This window comes from Chanodichthys erythropterus, chromosome 12 (assembly GCF_024489055.1).
Source record: "Chanodichthys erythropterus isolate Z2021 chromosome 12, ASM2448905v1, whole genome shotgun sequence".
NCBI classification, from domain to species: domain Eukaryota; kingdom Metazoa; phylum Chordata; class Actinopteri; order Cypriniformes; family Xenocyprididae; genus Chanodichthys; species Chanodichthys erythropterus.
The window spans coordinates 301,052-321,108 of record NC_090232.1 but is presented as its reverse complement, the minus strand read 5'-3'; the positions used below and the strand labels follow the sequence as shown (position 1 = coordinate 321,108).

Here is a 20,057-nt window from a genome sequence, read left to right as displayed (position 1 = left end):
CATCTATGGTGCTGCTGTTCAGTCTGTGAGAAACACACTCACGCCCTGCAAGTGTGAGAAACGCCGTGTTAATGAGGAAATGAGTTTGTCATGAAGAAATGAACAGGAAGACGTTTGTCACACAGACGAGCAGCAGCAGGATGGAGACGCTCGGCTGGATTCTGTTCATGTGGGGTAAGAGATGCCCTCAAAGATTCAAATGATCCAGAAAGTACATTATCATTTTGTAAAAACTGATATAAAGATAAAATATTTGGGTCATATTCCTTGTTTCTGCATTCACGTTAGTCTGTAATCATTGTAATGAACTGATGTGTTCCTTCAGATTAGTGTTAGTGTGTATGTGTGTGCGTGTTTGTATGCATGTGTGTGAGACGTGTGTTTGTGGAGTGCTTTCTTTACATTTACGTTAACTTTTACATTAAGTTGAGGTGATGGAGTGTGTGTGTGTGTGTGTGTATGTGTGTTGGGAACAGGGTGTGGTGGTTTTGTGGTGTGGCTATAGATATGTTGACAGGAACTCACACATGTGTACACACACCTACACACACACACACACACACACACACACACACACACACACACACATACACACACTCACACACACACACTCACACACACACACACACACACACAGCTCTTTTCTCATGATGTTTATTTTATTTAATGTCAGACTGCAGATGAATAATGCTGATGTCTGTCTGTTAGTTAGACAGACATACTGACCGACTGACTGAATGTCCAGAGCGAGAATGAATTTCTATGGTTCTGGTTAGTGCTGGTGAAGCTGGTCGTTCAGTTTGGTGGTTCTAGTTTTGGCTCTTTCAGTGTCTTATGAAACACTGTAAAACAGGAAGAGAAACTCAGTGGATCTTTAAGAAAAACTCTCACAAACATCTCGTGATGTCTCAACAGTCTCTCTCACTTCTCCAGCTTCTCTTTCAGAGGCCTTCAATATGGACACTGAACATCCATTGAGATTTAACGGCGCGGCAGAAGATTTCTTTGGTTACAGCGTTTATCAGTCTGAGTTTGGAAACAGGAAACAGTGAGTGAAACACACACACACTGGTTGCTAGGGTGTTCTGTGTGGTTGCTAGGTGTTTTCTGACTGTCTTATTGATTGTGAGGGTGTTTTTGGCAGGATCATTGTTGGAGCCCCATTAAAAAGAAACTCAACAGGTGAAATTTACAGCTGCACAGTAGATCTGCGTTCCTGCAGATCGCTGCACTGGCCAGGTATCAGCGTCACACACACTATCTGTCATGAACTTTCTGTTGACTTCCACTGTCTCACACAAACCTTTGTGCATCTGTTTAATCTGCTCTAACTGTGTTGTGGTTTGAGTTTGTCCTGTCATACTGAGGTCTGATCTCTCTGGTGATGATTGACAGGCTCAGAGAGCGTCCGGTTCTTCGGCATGTCTGCTGCTGTGTCGTCTGCTCCTGTCGAACGCTTGACTGTAAGTTCAGCAGATTCCTTCATTATTCACTTCAGTGTTTGACTTCTGCTCACGGTCTCTTCTGTACTCGTGTCCACTGAAACACTGCAGGAATGTTTTTATTGACTGTCATACTGATGTAAATTGTAGGATAGAAATTGGCAACTCTCTAAAACTTCCCTGAAATTCAGTCTGTCATCACTTCCTCTCCTTCATATCATTCCAAACCCACATGACTTTCTCTCTTGAATGAAACACACAAAAGGTGAATGTGAAAATGTGTTTTTCTAGGCAGTACCAGTGAACTGGGACTGAAGCTATTATGCATCTGAAAAGTGATCATTATGACTTTTGCACTACAATGCATGTCTTGAAGTCATGTGATGCTTTGTGTGATGTCAGTTTCAAATAGTTGATTACACTGAATCAATGAGCCGGTCGCAGTGATAAACAGCAGAAGACCATGTGTAGCCCACCACCCACTCTAAGCAGGACTCGAACCCGGGCCCACCTGTATGGGACTCGGGCGCTCTAACAGGGTGTCTAAAGAACAAAGTTTGTAGCGTCAGTTGCTAGAGCGCCTCTTGAGATCAGGAGAGTGAGGTTTACCCACACAGCTCTTACTAGCCCACGTCTGCCTCATAAGCCCTGAGTTTCCTGAGTTCACGGTCTTGTGTTAACATTATGTGGTGTATGTTTATCTCTTGGTGTTCAGTAAAAGTCTTTATTATTTCTGCGAAACACATCTCATTCTTTGGATTATCACACAGCAACCCCGACAGAACATGAGACCTCAAAAAAGATTTAAATGGAAAAAATAATAATGTATATCCCCACAGTCCACCTGCTTCTGCTCGAGCAGGGAGATCGCTCCCTTGAGGATCACACGAGAAACTTTCTTGATCTGGTGTGCCTTACTCACTACCCCTACTGCTTGCTATGTGTTTTCTATCACACTGAGCTTATTGAGCAGTCAAAGACCCATGGATGGCCCTTGAGAGGGAGCTTCACCGAGTATGAGGAGTGTGTGCTGGTGCGGTGTGACTCATCTTTTAAGGACATCACCAGCCTCACTTCGGACCCAGAGCCCAGCCAGCTGCCAGTCATGCCCGCAACGGAGCAAGAGCCAGAGGCTGTTTTCATCTCGGAGCCGGGCCCATGACGGAGACTTGTGTGAGCCAGCATCACCGTCTGTCGTTGAGAGCGTATTAGTGGAGTTTGAGGAGGTGTTGAGGAGGTATTTATTAAACTACAGTTACTGGTGACCCCATTCAGTTCCAAGTCTTAGTCATCACTGGATAAGTCCAGTTCAATGTCACCTTCATCATCCAGCAACTAGTCTTCATCGTCCAACCCCAAGGGTGTACTCACACTAGGCTCTCGGAACCGTGCGTTTGACCCCCAAAGCCCGGTTCGTTTGACAAGTGTGATCGCTCCGTTCTGCACCCGGGTGTGGTTCGTTTGACCGTCTCTGGTCCGCTTGGAAGAGATGGGCCAGAGCACGGTTCGGTTGGGCTCAAGTGCGGTTCACATGCATTGTTAGCTCTAACCGTGCCTGAGCATGGAACAGCTACTGCTTTTGTGTACACTACTGTCATAATTATGGCAGCAAACATGTTCATTACTACTTTGATAGTGCACTTTTCAATTCATGTAATGAATTTGAGTGTATTTGGGTTTATAACGGCTCTGCTTCTCACCTTATTGATGAACAGGAATTGTAGTTTGCAAGTAAAGCTGCAAATTCCTCCATTAAAGTCAGCTGCCTTTGTAATAATCCTCTGATACGTGCAAGTGAGAATCACTGTGTGGCATCAAAGATAAATCGGTAACACTTTAGAATACTGATCCTTCGTTAATGAATAACTACACAGGAACAAATAAGTAATGCATTATTAACACTATAATAACTACAATTATCTAACAAGAAACTGATGAATGAATTAGTAAGTAATTGAGCTCAGTTAAAGGTGGTCGTTCACTATTAACTAATCAGTAACTACTGTTTTTTCATTCCTCCCAGACAACTACTATATACAGGTTCATAATTAATGTGAATAATGAATAATGTATAATTAATTGTAAAGTAAAGGCCTTGGTAACCCACTAGTAATGACTGAAGTATTACCAAATACTTGTACTTGTACTTGTTTTTGTAAAGTATTGGATAGTAATTACTTAAGTGTTACTACATCCTTCTAAAGGAACTATTACTGGATCAGTATTCTAAAGTGAAGATCATAGTAACCCACTAGTAATTACTTTAGTGTTAGCAAATAATATATCATAAGGAACTACTGTAGAAAAACATATAAAAACATCAAAAGTTTACAGTGACTTCAGTAGTTACTAGAGAGTTATCATGCTTTTCACTTTAGAATACTGATCCAAATAATTAGTAATTCTTTCTTAAGTATTCAGTAATACTTCAGTCATTAGTCAAGTCAAGTCAAGTCAAATTTATTTATATAGCGCTTTTACAATTGGTAATTGTTTCATGTCACAGACACGTCAGGTTCCACCTCACTCCCTTACCCGCGCACTCAATCACCGGAATTCTAATCACCGCCACCTGCAGCTCATCACCACAGTCATCAGCCTCACTATAAGAACCCCACACTCACACACACACATTGTCCGGTCTCGTTCGTGACACACCTCGTTGTTCACCTACCTCAAGGACTCTCAAAACGATACTTACCTGTCTACATCATCTCCTTCGTCTCCATTGTCTCCAGTACTCCTCGTGTCCCTACCTGCTTGTGTGTGTGAGTGTTCCAGTCACCCATCTCCAGCGTCTCCTTCCACCATCACCTGCAATACTAAGAATAAGGACAGTATTACCTCTCTTTCACCTCCAAGACCCTCATATTCACCAGTCACTTACCTGTTTGCTCTGCTGATTGTCTCAATAAACAACCCAACTGCTTTTATCTCTGCTTCCGGTGTCTCTGTTGTAACAGAAGACCGGACCTTAACAGCCATACATCAGCATGAGCTACCATGACCCATTTCAAGAGCTCGTGGACGCTTTGCGACGAGCACTCACCCCTCAACCACAGTCACCGTCGCCAGGACCCCTCACCACTGCCACTTCCGCATCCACTGTCACCGCTGCTTCACCTGTTTACACCGCCAGTCCCATGGCCAAACCAGCGCCCTACTCAGGATCGGCGGAGGATTGCAGCGGATTCCTTCTTCAGTGCGAGTTGGTCCTGGAGATGCAGCCGCACCTCTATCCCACCGAAACGGCGAAGATAGCGTTCATAATCTCCCAACTGCAAGGTAAGGCCCTTCAATGGGCGGATTCCCTCTGGACTCAAAAAGGCTCAGTCGTTAAATCCTATCCAGCGTTCGTCTCCCACTTCAGAGAAGTCTTCGGAAGACCTTTGGCTGACTCTTCTACTGGTGAGAAACTGTACAATTTAAAACAAGGAAACCAGACTGTTAACGATTATGCCTTGCAGTTCAGAACGCTCGCCGCAACCAGCGGCTGGAATGAACAAGCCCTCATCACCACCTTTCGACAAGGTTTGGAGCCTAATGTGCGGTTGCATCTCGCTGCATACGAGGACTCCATGGGACTCGAACAATTCATCCAACTCGCCATCCGTGTGGGTTCTCGTATGCAGTCGTGTCTCCTTGAGCACCAGGGCCAACCACTGACCACCACCCTCCTCCGTCGGTCCGAACCCGTCAGCTCTCCAGAACCAGCCACCGAACCCATACAAGTGGATAACTCACGTTTGTCTCCAGCAGAAAGGCGGAGAAGGCTGACCCTGAATCTTTGCTTGTACTGTGGATCCCCTGGGCATGTCATCTCCACATGCCCAACCCGTCCTCCTCGACCTGTGGTGAGTGCTATCATTCCTTCAATCCAAAAGATGAAACCACTCACTACTATCGTAAACCTTACTGCTGCTAATGCTTCCGTTCCAGTGGTGGCGCTCCTCGATTCAGGGTCAGCAGGAAACTTCATCTCCGGCGCCCTCTGTCGACACCTCGGGCTCAAGACCTCGCCTTCTCCGGTTAACTACCAGGTCCACTCCATCACGGGCAAACCCCTAAGCCGAAAGATGGTTCGTCGCGTCACTGGTCCTCTTCTACTGCAAGTGGGTATCTTCCACTCTGAGACCACCCATCTGCTGGTTCTGGAGGAATCCACCGCTGACGTGGTTCTAGGGCGCCCGTGGTTGGAACTCCACAATCCCACCATCTCCTGGCGCACGGGCGAAGTCCTGAAGTGGGGCGACCACTGCTTCTCCAGCTGTTTCCCAGAACTTCCAAGATCTCCTCTCTCCAAGAATATCTCCGTGAACGCTACCTCCATCGAAAGTCCTGTGGAAAAACGCTCCGTCGATGTTCCACCCGACTACGCCCCCTTCAGTGACGTCTTCTGCCCGCAACGCGCCTCCAAGCTTCCTCCACACCGGCCATGGGACTGCGCCATCGATCTGTTACCGGGTGAGCCAGTGCCTAGGGGACGCATTTACCCCCTATCAGTACCGGAGGAGAAGGCCATGGAGGAATATATTAAAGAGGCCCTTAACCAAGGATACATCCGCCCGTCTACTTCCCCTGCTGCTTCAAGCTTCTTCTTCGTGGCCAAGAAGGACGGAGGCTTGCGGCCCTGTATCGATTATCGCTCATTAAACAAGATTACCGTGAAGTTCAGGTATCCACTTCCCCTCGTCCCAGCGGCCCTGGAACATCTCCGCGGTGCCACTGTGTTCACCAAGCTGGACCTCCGCAGCGCGTATAACCTCATCCGGATACGCGAGGGGGACGAGTGGAAGACCGCCTTCGTCACGCCCACCGGCCACTATGAATATCTTGTGATGCCGTATGGCCTGGTCAACGCCCTCCGTATTCCAGGATTTCATCCATGAGGTGCTCCGGGAGTTCCTCCACAAGTTCGTTCTGGTGTATATTGATGACATCCTCATCTACTCCCGGAGCTTGGCCGAACATCGCCACCACGTTGCGGAGGTCCCCAAGCGCTTACGGCAGTTCCAACTCTTTCTAAAAGCAGAGAAGTGTTCCTTCCATCAGTCCTCTGTCCACTTCCTGGGATATGTGATTGACCACAGTGGCATCAGGATGGACGAGGGGAAGGTGTCCGCCATCCAGAACTGGCCAACTCCCACTACCATTAAAGAACTCCAACGTTTCCTCGGCTTCTCCAATTTCTACCGTCGCTTCATAAAGAACTACAGCACCATCGTCAGCCCACTCACCAACCTGCTCCGTAAACAGCCCAAGTCTCTGTCCTGGTCCCAACCTGCCACAGAAGCTTTTGAGACCCTCAAGAAAGCCTTCACCACCGCTCCCCTCCTCGTCCACCCCAATCCAGAATTACCATTCGTCGTGGAGGTGGACGCCTCCACCACCGGAGTGGGAGCGGTCCTCTCACAGCAGCAGGGGAATCCAAGTAGGCTCCATCCATGCGCCTTCTTCTCCCGCAAGCTCAACCCGGCGGAGGTAAACTACGACATTGGGGACCGTGAACTCCTGGCTGTCAAGCTCGCCCTTGAGGAGTGGAGGCATTGGTTGGAGGGAGCTAACCACCCTTTCCAAGTTCTTACTGACCATAAAAACCTTGAGTATCTGAAAGCTGCCAAACGACTCAACCCACGTCAAGCCAGATGGGCAATGTTCTTCTCAAGATTTAATTTCACCATCTCATACCGCCCTGGATCAAAGAACCTCAAGGCCGATGCTCTCTCACGTCTCCACGCTCCCGAGGAGAAGAACGATGACCCTGAAACTATCCTGCCCGAGTCTCTCTTCATGAGCCCCATCGAATGGTCGGAAGAGACCTTACCCTCCTCCAATGCCTCCTCACACACTCCGCCGGGTTGTCCCCCAGGCTTGCGTTACATCACCAGGACACGACGCACTCCACTCCTGCACTCCGTACACTCATCACTTGGCACTGGTCACCCGGGGGTCAATGAGACCCTCTCGCTGCTCAAACAGCGCTTCTGGTGGCCAAACATGGCCAGCGACGTCAGAAGGTACGTGCAGGGCTGCAGGGAGTGCGCCATCTCCAAGAGCCCACGCCATCTTCCAACCGGCAAGCTCAATCCTCTGCCCGTTCCTGAAAGACCCTGGTCACACCTGGGAGTAGACTTCGTTACCGACCTCCCAGAATCTGATGGTCACACCTGTATTCTAGTAGTCGTAGACCATTTCTCCAAAGCCTGCCGTCTGATCCCCCTGGAAGGTCTACCCACTGCCATGGCCACAGCGGAATTAATGTTCAACCATGTCTTCCGTCATTATGGAATCCCCGAAGACATAGTCTCTGATAGAGGACCCCAATTTATCTCTCGAGTCTGGAAGGCGTTCTTCTCCCTCCTGGGTGTGACCGTCAGCCTATCGTCTGGATACCATCCGCAGTCGAACGGGCAGACGGAACGGAAGATCCAGGAGATTGGGCGCTTCCTGCGTACCTTCTGTCATGGCCACCAGGACTCCTGGAACCAGTACCTGGGCTGGGCCGAGTACGCCCAGAACTCCCTCCGTCAAGCTACAACAGGATTAACACCTTTTCAATGCGTGCTCGGCTTCCAGCCCCCACTGTTCCCCTGGGACGGGGAACCCTCCAACGTGCCAGCGGTCGACTACTGGTTCCGGGAGAGCGAGAGGGTATGGGACTCAGCTCATCACCAGCTGCAGAGAGCCCTGCGCAGGCGCAGGATGACAGCCGACCTTCGGCGCTCCCACGCTCCTAACTACCAACCGGGGCAGAAGGTCTGGCTGTCCACCAGAGACATCAGGATGCGCCTGCCCTGCAAGAAGCTGAGTCCCCGCTTCATTGGCCCATTCACCATCCTCCGACAGATCAACCCCGTCACCTACCGGTTACAACTTCCTGCACAATATAAAAGAATTCATCCAACCTTCCATGTGTCACTCCTAAAACCTCACCACCCTTCTGTTCTTCCTTCCACAGAACCTGACGTGGCAGCCGTCGAGCCCCCCCTTCCACTCATCCTGGACGATGGAACTGCCTACGAGGTTCGAGAGATCCTGGACTCCCGGCGCCGTGGTGGTCTGTTAGAATATCTGGTGGATTGGGAAGGCTACGGTCCCGAAGAACGCTCATGGGTCCCTAAGAATGATATCCTTGATCCTACTCTGTTACAGACTTTCCACACCAACCACCCGGACAGACCTGCCCCACGACCTCGAGGACGACCACCACGACGTCGGGGTCCTCGGCCCTCAGGAGCGGGCCGTGGGAGGGGGGGTACTGTCACAGACACGTCAGGTTCCACCTCACTCCCTTACCCGCGCACTCAATCACCGGAATTCTAATCACCGCCACCTGCAGCTCATCACCACAGTCATCAGCCTCACTATAAGAACCCCACACTCACACACACACATTGTCCGGTCTCGTTCGTGACACACCTCGTTGTTCACCTACCTCAAGGACTCTCAAAACGATACTTACCTGTCTACATCATCTCCTTCGTCTCCATTGTCTCCAGTACTCCTCGTGTCCCTACCTGCTTGTGTGTGTGAGTGTTCCAGTCACCCATCTCCAGCGTCTCCTTCCACCATCACCTGCAATACTAAGAATAAGGACAGTATTACCTCTCTTTCACCTCCAAGACCCTCATATTCACCAGTCACTTACCTGTTTGCTCTGCTGATTGTCTCAATAAACAACCCAACTGCTTTTATCTCTGCTTCCGGTGTCTCTGTTGTAACATTTCAAAGCAGCTTTACATATTAGAAGCACAGAAAAAAAGGAAGTGGTTAAAACTGTACAAGCAAGCTTGGTAATATGTAACATATACAAGATGGTGCTACATTAAGCCAATGTCGGCTGACTTCCAGGGGTGGAAAAAAACCCCTAGGAGAAAAACCCAGCGAGCTAGCACTGGGAAAAAAGTCCTAGGAGGGAAAAAACCCCTTGGAAGATATATATAATATATGTAAATGGATATGGAGATCAACATCTGAATTGTACATTTTTATTATAGAGATTAAAAATAGATTATATATAAATATATGTAAGCGGATACGGGGATTAAAAATCTGAATTATAGATGCAGCCAGAACTGGATCTTTAGGCCCATTGTCTCCTGGGCTACGTTGTAGTCAGGTCCAGACACAGGTTCTCCATCTGATCTGGATACGGCCTGGATCCAGCACCCGGCAAACCTCAGGATAAGCAGAGAGACAGATATTAGCGTAGATGCCATTCTTGTTCTGATGCACAGGTATATCTAGTGTTATAGGAAATGTTCTCGGTTCCGGCCGACCTAATTATTACAGCGTTACAATCCTTTAACGGATTTGAAAAATGTTAATGTATTGGTAATGTGTTATGTGTATGCAAGAGCAAAGAGATGTGTTTTTAGTCTAGATTTAAACTGACAGAGTGTGTCTGCTTCCCGAACAATGCTAGGAAGATTGTTCCAGAGTTTAGGTGCTAAATAGGAAAAGGATCTGCCGCCTTCAGTTGATTTTGATATTCTGGGTATTATCAACTGGCCTGAATTCTGAGATCGCAATAAACGTGAAGGACTATAATGCATTAAGAGCTCACTTAGGTACTGGGGTGCTAAACCATTACTAGTGGGTTACCAAGGCCTTTACTTTAGAATTGATTATACATTATGCATCATTCATGTTAATTATGAACCTGTATATAGTAATTCTTAGTAGTTCTCTGGGATGAATGAAAAACAGTAGTTACTGATTAGTTAATAGTGAACTACTATCTTTAACTGAGCACTATTACTTACTAATTCATTAATCAGAGTTACTTGTTAGATAATTGTAGTTACTAAAGTGTTAATAATGCATTATTCATTTGTTCCTGTGTAGTTATTTCATTAAAGAAGGATCAGTTTTCTAAAGTGTTACCAATAAATCTTTTAGGCAGTATCTTAGTAAAAGTGCATTTCTTCCTGTTTTCTTCCATTCAAAAGTTGCATCGTATATGACGTAAGTATGCTCCGGCCCAGAACATTAAGTGCAATATGAGTGTGGGGTAGTGCGAAAGGGGACAGTCACGCTCAGGCTCGCTTCAAGGCAACCGTGTCTAGTATGAGTACACCCCAAGTCTCCTTCATCGCAGATGGTCCCATCCAGCTTCCCTCTTCCACTATCAAAGCCATCCTCGGCCTCGTCTCTGCTGTCTTCCTTCAGGGGCTGTGGGGGGTAAAGTTAAAGTCATGTTTAGTTTCTGGTTATGGCTGTTATTTGATTATCATCCTCCGTCAAGTCAAGTGAAGTCACCTTTATTTATATGGCGCTTTTTACAGTGCAGATTGTGTCAAAGCAGCTTTACATTGATAACTGGTACATTATTTTGGCTGCACAGCAGCTCTTAAAGAATAGTGTCAATGCAGGCAGATCAAAGCACTGTTGAATATCAAACGTCTCCGTGTATATAAGCCCTCAGTTTCTTCAGTTGATGGTCTTGTGCTTACATTATGTTAGTTGTGTAGTGTACATTTATAGCTTGGTGTTCATTAAAAGTCTCTATTCATTCATTCTGGATCACACATCATCTCGTTCATTGGATTATCACACAGCGACCCCTGAGAGAGGGAGAGTAAATGATGACAGAATGACAATTTTTGGGCAAATCATTCCTTTAATAGTTAATGTTCACAGAATGTTCATATAATAAAATGTGGCATTTGGTAAATAAAGAATGGGAACTGGATTTTTGAAATATTTTATAGAAATATATATATCAGATGTTTGTGTGACTGATGATCCTCCTGATGTTACTGATATTGTGTCTCTTTCTCAGAGCTGCAGTCCGTATCTTCCTCATGACTGTGATGGAAATTCTTATCTGAACGGTGTCTGCTTCCAGTTCAACAGCGATTTACAGGCCGTCTCAAACTTTACGGCTGCTTACCAAGGTCTGATGAGACACAGAAACCAGCTGATACTGACACTTTTAGTACTTGGTGAAGTTCCTAAACGTAATTTCAGGAGGAGTGAACCCATCTAATCTCTTAATTAACTGCCGGAGCATAACATTTCAGTTGGTGTGATGTTTACTGACAACTCAATTAATGACTAAAGACACGATTAAATATATTATGTTAAATACTTGGGGAATAGGAATCTTTATTGGCCATCTTGTCAATAATTTATGGTTTGATTGCTAAAAGAAGTTGTTGTAACAGATGTGTTTCCATATCTTGTGATATTTCTGCAGAATGCACGAAGAGAGAAGTCAATCTGGTGTTTCTCTTTGATGGATCCTCCAGTATGAAAGACAGAGAATTTGAAATGAACAAAAAATTCATTATAGATGTTATGAAAAAACTCTCAAACTCCTCCATAAAGGTAGATAATCCACCACTATTAATGTGGAAATGTCGACATGTAATAGTTTGCTAATGATGTTAACGGCACGTGTGCTTGTTGTTTGTCTCTCTGTGTGTCAGTTTGCTGCTCTCCAGTTTTCAACTGATTTCAGAACTGTGTTTGACTTCAATGACTATCAGAACGGCTCCGCTGAAGAGAAACTCATGAAAGAGAAACACATGAAAGCTCTCACAAACACACGCAGAGCAATCAAATATGCCTTGTGAGTGAAACCTTCATGTACTTCTAGATCAGGGGTGTCCAAACTCCCTGTCCAAACTCAGGGCCACTGTCCTGCAGAGTTTAGCTCCAACCCCAATTAAACACACCTGAACCCGCTAATCAAGGTCTAACTAGGCAAACTACAAACTTCCAGCCAGGAGTGTTAAAGCAAGTTAAAGCTAAACTCTGCAGAACAGTGGTCCTCCAGGACCGAGTTTGGACACCCCTGTTCTAGATGCTCACTGAATTTACACTTTAAGAGGGAAAGTCTTGAAATGCACACAATGATGGCTCTATCTGTAGTTTTTCTCTTTTGTTCTGGTCTGATAAACACATTAAAGTTGGACTTTGTCATTCTTTAAATTAGAAGTTAAAACACATTGGTGTATAAACTACAGAGGCATGATGACACTGATCAAATATTCATATGTCATTATTTCTGATTTATTAAATCACCAGAACCAATCTCCTGAATAATGCGTCGTCTGGAGCCGATCTCAGCGCTCAGAAAGCCCTGGTGATCATCACAGATGGAGACCCCACTGATCCAGATACTGAAAATATCATCCTTAAAACATGTGATAAGCAAAATATCCTCCGCTACATCATTGGGGTGAGTTTCCTCACAGCTCAAGCTGGTCATTTTCATTGTGTGTTCAGATAGTTTGCGGTGTCAGTTTCGTTTGGTGGTTCGGTAGTTTCTTTCCTGAAGAGTGAAACACTGTGACACTTTCACAACATTGTTTTTTTGAGAGGCCTGTCATATCATGAAATGTTCAAGAAACAGTCATTATTTGTGCAATTTGGTGTCTCTAGTAATGCAGAAATGACACAATTCAGCTTTAAGTGGCAAGTACTACAAGTACTAATTTATCACAGATTAGTATCTGTTACTTTTATGTTTTAAGGGGAAGGGGAAAATTCTCAGTTTTCAGTTTGTTTCCATTTTTCAAGAACCAACATCCAAGTTCAGTAAATGATGTTTTACACATTGAGCTGTTTCAATTAACATGGTTATTAAGTGTTTATGCACACACAGTCAGACTTTATGTTTTGTTCATCAGGTGGGAAATGTTAACTTAACCAGACTCACTCAGCTGGCTTCAGAACCAAAAACAAACAACACCTTCTACATTCAAAACTACAATGGACTCGAAGGACTTCTTGACAACCTGCAAAAAAAGATCTACAATATTGAAGGTAAAATGCAAGTGTAAAGAAAATGGATGTACTGTGTAATGTTTTTTTTTTTTTTTTTTTTTTTTTTTTAAAGCAGCTAATGAAGAATCCACAGATTATTTTTATAGTTTTCCTTCTGTGGTTTCAGGGTCAAAGGATGCACAAGGCAAGGACAGGCCGAAAGAGTTATCACAAAGTGGATTCAGTGTCCTCTACCACAAGGTCAGAAATATGCCATATTTAAGTTAAAAACAACAACAACAACAACAAAAAACGGTTTCTTTTAAGGAATAATTCATGTTATCCCATAATAGCTGTTGTTCATGTGATTTGTGCACTATATTCCAAATATTCTAAGGTCAAATGAAACCTCTCAAAATCTCATAAAATGCTGCCGATTTGTCAGTTTGTCAGTAGGCAATGATTCTCCCTGGTTTTTGTGGTGCATTATGGGAATGTTTAGTGGTGAATGTATCAGTGCACTGGAACAATTTCAACACTGTGACGGTCGAAGAAATGGCCAAACCTCTGAACTAGCGAGCTGGTTGAGAAATGCTCATGGATTGTGCTTAAAAGCTATGAATTATTGAAATAAACAAATAAAAATAAATGAAGAAAATAATATTTAGAAATCAAAATTGTTCAAAAAACTGTCATATTCAATCTTGAATATGTAACTAATTTTACATATTGTTGTGTCTATCCCATTCATGGAAATATAAATGAATTTAAATGTTTAATGAACATGTTTAATGAACACTTACGATACAAAAATCAATATTGGTTTGCAGGTACTCAAGGTACTCAACTAAAACCAGAGCACCACTGATCTGGTTTATTTATTGACAAATGATTGCATGTAATAGGGTTGTAACGGTACATGTATTCATCCCAAATCTTACGGTATGGACATCACAGCTTGGTTCATGCAGTTAGACGACGAATACAGTCAGTTACAGGTGATCCACACTCCAATCCAGAAGGGGCATGCAGTATTGCAACATTATTTGCTAACCGAGAAGAAGATGAACAGACCATCTAAATATGTTTGTAATCTCTCAACCAGTGTATTAACCACAGAAAGATATCAATAAAACTGATTGAGAATAATATCTTATTACATTTTCCTCAGGCAGGTCATTATCACTCATCAGCTCTCCCTTCATAAGCAGTCACCATCCTCACCACAGTTGTCTGGTCTTGTCAACATGTACGTCTATGTGTAATGCTACGTCTATGACAAGCTCAACAACCCACCTGTTATGTTCACCTTATATGTTCACCTGATAAACCTACATGTTGTACCTGACCTATCTTCTGTCCCTCGTGTCATCTCCCTGGATCCTCCACTCAGCCAGCATCACCGTCACCACTGCACCTGTAATACACAAACTGTGTTACTCTCCAGCTAAGTCATCCATAGACTCACTCAAATACTCACCATTGCTACATCCAGATCCTCTAATTCATTCCAACCTTATTCCTTATTCTAATCAATAATCTCTGTTTATTCTACTTACCTGTCTGTTGCCTTCTGTTCCACGACAGAAGACCAGACCGCAAGAAGTAAGATGAGCTAGGAATTTTGCGGCGGTGGCTCAATCCAGCCAACACCGAGAAGTTCTTTTGTCTCGTCCAGACTAGCTCGCTAAATGATGAGACCATAAAGGTGTTGTACCGGACTGGGGCCAAGAACTCCCTGATCTCACTGGATTGGACTGGAAGGAGGCCATTTACCAGTATCTGGAGTGCTTCATCCCGTCATTTGTATTCCAGCCAGCCCAAGCATCTCATCCTAAGATGGCCTCCAGTCAGAAGTCCCATCCTAAGGTGGCCGCCAGTCAGAGGTCCCGTCCTAAAATGGTCGCCAGTCCAGTATCCCATCCTAAGATGGCTGTCCTTTCAGAATCTCTTTCCATCATGCCTGACTCCCTTCCTCATCCAGAGGCGACTCCCTTCCTCGTCCAGAGGCGACTCCCTTCCTCGACCAGAGGCAACTCCCTTCCTCGTCCAGAGGCGACTCGCTCCCTCGTCCAGAGGCGACTCGCTCCCTCGTCGAGAGGCGATTTACTCCCTCGTCCAGAGGCGACTCCCTTCCTCGTCCAGAGGCGACTCACTCCCTCGTCCAGAGGCAACTCCCTTCCTCGTCCAGAGGCGACTCCCTTCCTCGTCAAGAGGCAACTCGCTCCCTTGTCCAGAGGTGACTCACTCCCTCGTCGAGAGACGATTTACTCCCTCATCCAGAGGCGACTCCCTTCCTCGTCCAGAGGCGACTCCCTTCCTCGACCAGAGGCAACTCCCTTCCTCGTCCAGAGGCGACTCCCTTCCTCGACCAGAGGCAACTCCCTTCCTCGTCCAGAGGCGACTCCCTTCCTCGTCAAGAGGCAACTCGCTCCCTCGTCCAGAGGCGACTTGCTCCCTCGTCGAGAGACGATTTACTCCCTCGTCCAGAGGCGACTCCCTTCCTCGTCCAGAGGCGACTCACTCCCTCGTCCAGAGGCGACTCCCTTCCTCGTCCAGAGGTGACTCCCTTCCTCATCCAGAGGCGACTCTCTTCATCGTCCAGAGGTGACTCACTCCCTTGTCCAGAGGCGACTCCCTTCCTCATCCAGAGGCGACTCACTCCCTCACCCAGAGGCAACTCCCTTCCTCGTCCAGAGGCGACTCCCTTCCTCGTCCAGAGGCGACTCCCTTCCTCGTCCAGAGGCGACTCTCTTCCTCGTCCAGAGGCGACTCACTCCCTCATCCAGAGGCGACTCACTCTCTTCCTCGTCCAGAGGCGACTCACTCTCTTCCTCGTCCAGAGGCAACTCACTCCCTCGCCCAGAGGCAACTCCCTTCCTCGTCCAGAGACGACTCCCTTCCGCGTCCAGAGGCGACTCCCTTCCTCGTCCAGAGGCGACTCCCTTCCTCGTCCAGAGCCGACTCCCTTCCTCGTCCAGAAGCGACTCCCTTCCTCGTCCAGAGGCGACTTACTCCCTCGTCCAGAGGCGACTCACTCCCTCGTCCAGAGGCGACTCCCTTCCTCGTCCAGAGGCGACTCCCTCCCTCGTCCAGAGGCGACTCCCTTCCTCGTCCAGAGGTGACTCACTCCCTCGTCCAGAGGCGACTCACTCCCTCGTCCAGAGGCGACTCACTCCCTCGTCCAGAGGCGACTCTCTTCCTCGTCCAGAGGCGACTCACTCCCTCGTCCAGAGGCGACTCACTCCCTCATCCAGAGGCGACTCACTCCCTCGTCCAGAGGCGACTCACTCCCTCGTCCAGAGGCGACTCCCTTCCTCGTCCAGAGGCGACTCACTCCCTCGTCCAGAGGCGACTCACTCCCTCGTCCAGAGGCGACTCACTCCCTCGTCCAGAGGCGACTCCCTTCCTCGTCCAGAGGCGACTCCCTTCCTCGTCCAGAGGCGACTCCCTTCCTCGTCCAGAGGCGATTCACTCCCTCGTCCAGAGGCGACTCCCTTCCTCGTCCAGAGGCGACTCACTCCCTTCCTCGTCCAGAGGCGACTCCCTTCCTCGTCCAGAGGCGACTCCCTCCCTCGTCCAGAGGCGACTCCCTTCCTCGTCCAGAGGCGACTCACTCCCTCGTCCAGTGGCGATTCACTCCCTCGTCCAGAGGCGACTCACTCCCTCGTCCAGAGGCGACTCACTCCCTCGTCCAGAGGCGACTCACTCCCTCGTCCAGAGGCGACTCTCTTCCTCGTCCAGAGGCGACTCACTCCCTCGTCCAGAGGCGACTCACTCCCTCGTCCAGAGGCGACTCACTCCCTCGTCCAGAGGCGACTCTCTTCCTCGTCCAGAGGCGACTCACTCCCTCGTCCAGAGGCGACTCACTCCCTCGTCCAGAGGCGACTCTCTTCCTCGTCCAGAGGCGACTCCCTTCCTCGTCCAGAGGCGACTCCCTTCCTCGTCCAGAGGCGACTCTCTTCCTCGTCCAGAGGCGACTCTCTTCCTCGTCCAGAGGCGACTCCCTTCCTCGTCCAGAGGCGACTCACTCCCTCGTCCAGAGGCGACTCTCTTCCTCGTCCAGAGGCGACTCTCTTCCTCGTCCAGAGGCGACTCCCTTCCTCGTCCAGAGGCGACTCACTCCCTCGTCCAGAGGCGATTCACTCCCTCGTCCAGAGGCGACTCACTCCCTCGTCCAGAGGCGACTCACTCCCTCGTCCAGAGTCGACTCACTCCCTCGTCCAGAGGCGACTCTCTTCCTCGTCCAGAGGCGACTCACTCCCTCGTCCAGAGGCGATTCACTCCCTCGTCCAGAGGCGACTCACTCCCTTGCCCAGAGGCGACTCTCTTCCTCGTCCAGAGGCGATTCACTCCCTCGTCCAGAGGCGACTCACTCCCTTGCCCAGAGGCAACTCCCTTCCTCATGCAGAGGTGACTTCCTCCTTTGTACTGAGTCCACAGGCAACTCCCTCCTGAGTCCTGAGTCCAGTTCCTGCGTTCTTTTCAGCCCATGTCTGGGCCACACATGGTTGGGGGCTAACCGTTCCTGGCCAGAGTTCTGCCATGGCTTCCCGAACGGCCAGAGTTCCATCCTGGAGATGACCTACCCTTATCACCCTGACCACCAGTCATGACTCCAGGATGCCCTTCCCTCCCTCCCTGGCTACCATCTACAGCGTTAGGATGCGCCTTCCGGGAGGGAGGAGTACAGTCACAGTCACCAGCACATGCACTCCAACTCCTAGCATTCCTCCTGTTCCACACCTGCACTCTCTCATCAATCACCTGCAAGCCATCACCATCGTTACCACTCATCAGCACTCCCTTCATAAGCTTCACCATCCTCACCACAGTTGTCTCATCTCGTCAACGTGTACATCTATATATGACAAGCTCCACGACCCACATGATATGCTCACCTGAGAAACCCAGTTGTTCCTGACCTGTCTTCTGACTTCTGTCCCTCCTGTCATCTCCCTGGATCCTCCACTCAGCCAGCATCACCGTCTCCACCGTCACCACTGCACCTGTAATACACAGACTGTTACTCTCCAGCTAATTCATCCATAGACTCACTCAAACTGCAATACTCATCATTGCTACATCCAGATCCTGTCATTCATTCCAAACTGTTCAATAAACTCTGTTTATATTCTACTAACCTGTCTGTTGCCTTCTGTTCCATGACAACCGTCTGATGTGCAAATTACGTGTTTTATTTTTTTTTTGTGTTGATTATTATATCTAAAACAATTACAAAAATTGTAACCTTTAATATTACAGTAAAGTGCAAATAAGGGCTATATAGTTTACAGCACTGGCTGAGATTTTTATTATCTTTAAGAAAATGTTAATTATAATTTAAATTATTTAAAGAGAGACACAATTTGTTCAATAAACACTGTTTAATTTGTTTCAGGACTCTGTGATTGTGGGTTCAGTTGGATCTAATGACTGGTGTGGATCTCTGTATGAAGTGACGGGGTCAGGATTTGGATTTAAAGAGACAGAGATTAAGGATCCAGCTGTCAGTAAAGACTCGTACATGGGTATGTTGAAGCTTTTGTTCCTTCCTGGTCTGATGTGAAGAGTCTGTGCATGTTTTAATGATGCTGATGATGTTCAGGTTACTCTGCTGTGCTGGGAAAGAGAAGCGGCGTCTCTCTTCTGTTCTCTGGGGCGCCGCGGGCCGAACACACGGGTCTGGTGACCCTCTTCACCAAGAATGAAAGCACATGGATAGTGACGAGGAAAATCACCGGAGAACAAGTTAGTGAAGAAAACCTCATGATATTCAGATTCTCCAATGGCAGGAGCAGGGCTTCTCAAATCCTACAGTCAATAGGACATAAAATATATCTGCAAACACCATTTTACCACACACTCTCATGAGATTGTAAGGACCACCTGTCTGCCCAACGAACGGATTCCAATGGCCTGGGCAAAGGTATAATGCTTTCCAGCGCTCCTGTGAAGTTCACTTAATTTTTAGAATTTAGTTTCAATTTTACTTTAGCGGTGCGCTTAATCTGTATCCAATTTTAAATGATTATTATATTTAGATTGTGTTTCTAATTAGAAACAAAAACTATTGGTTATGTATTAATTCAGATCTTTGATTATTCTGGGTATCCCATACTTTTAATTCTTTGTTCGGATGCACCGGGATACGTGGATCTCACACAGACAGTTCTGATTCTAAGAGAATCAGAGTAAGAGATGCATATACACACAATGGTGTGTGTGAGTTTTTAAGACACTCACCCATCACTGCATGGGGGTTTCTGGCTACAGAATTTCCCCAATGGCTTCTCTGCCACCTTCCCTTAAATACCCAGACCAGAACAAAAGGATTGTAAATATTTACTACACCAACACCTGGTTTTAATGATAATAATAATAATGATAATAATAATAATAATAATAATAATAATAAGAAGAAGAAGAAGAAGAAGAAGAATAAGAATAATAATATGTATTTATATAAGGCTCAATGACACTTTACAATGTACAATTATCAAGGAAGAAATAATACGAGTAGACAATGATGAAAAACAATAATGGACAGGGAAGCATATGACATATGACATTCAGAAAACAAGTGAGTTTTGAGTAATGCTTTAAATATTATTAAGAACAGAGTGAGTGGGGGAGAGAATTCCAGAGTTTGGGAGTGATAGTACTGAATGATCTGCCCCTCATTGAAGAGAGGCGATACCGAGGGACAACGAGAAGGCCAGAGTCAGAGGAACGTAGTGAGCGAGTCGGGTGTAGGGGACAAGCATATTACAGAGATAAGGGGGAGCCAAGCCATGCAAAGATTTAAGAATTTTGAATTTAATACGGTAGGCAACTGGAAGCCAGTGGAGATCATACAAAATTGGGGTGATGTGAGCAGAACGCTTGGTATGGGTATTC

At 46.8% G+C, this 20,057-nt stretch overlaps 2 protein-coding genes across 2 annotated transcripts in view; both read left to right on the top strand.

Annotated features, from left to right (window-relative positions):
• LOC137033187 (integrin alpha-M-like) overlaps window positions 1-20,057 on the top strand; it is a 35,878-nt gene continuing 15,821 nt past the window's right edge. Inside the window, exons 1-12 of the mRNA XM_067405386.1 lie at window positions 1-174; window positions 916-1,048; window positions 1,145-1,239; window positions 1,396-1,463; window positions 11,227-11,341; window positions 11,644-11,774; window positions 11,876-12,018; window positions 12,477-12,630; window positions 13,082-13,217; window positions 13,345-13,418; window positions 18,559-18,688; window positions 18,766-18,908. Of these exons, the coding sequence (XP_067261487.1) occupies window positions 99-174; window positions 916-1,048; window positions 1,145-1,239; window positions 1,396-1,463; window positions 11,227-11,341; window positions 11,644-11,774; window positions 11,876-12,018; window positions 12,477-12,630; window positions 13,082-13,217; window positions 13,345-13,418; window positions 18,559-18,688; window positions 18,766-18,908 (1,398 nt within the window). The 5' untranslated portion in view covers window positions 1-98. The remainder of the gene's footprint in view (window positions 175-915; window positions 1,049-1,144; window positions 1,240-1,395; window positions 1,464-11,226; window positions 11,342-11,643; window positions 11,775-11,875; window positions 12,019-12,476; window positions 12,631-13,081; window positions 13,218-13,344; window positions 13,419-18,558; window positions 18,689-18,765; window positions 18,909-20,057) is intronic.
• LOC137033188 (uncharacterized) lies at window positions 13,431-16,151 on the top strand. The gene is made up of 2 exons (XM_067405387.1): window positions 13,431-14,406; window positions 14,551-16,151. The coding sequence occupies exon 2, from the start codon at window positions 14,997-14,999 to the stop codon at window positions 15,720-15,722; it is 726 nt and encodes a 241-aa protein (XP_067261488.1). The 5' UTR covers window positions 13,431-14,406; window positions 14,551-14,996; the 3' UTR covers window positions 15,723-16,151.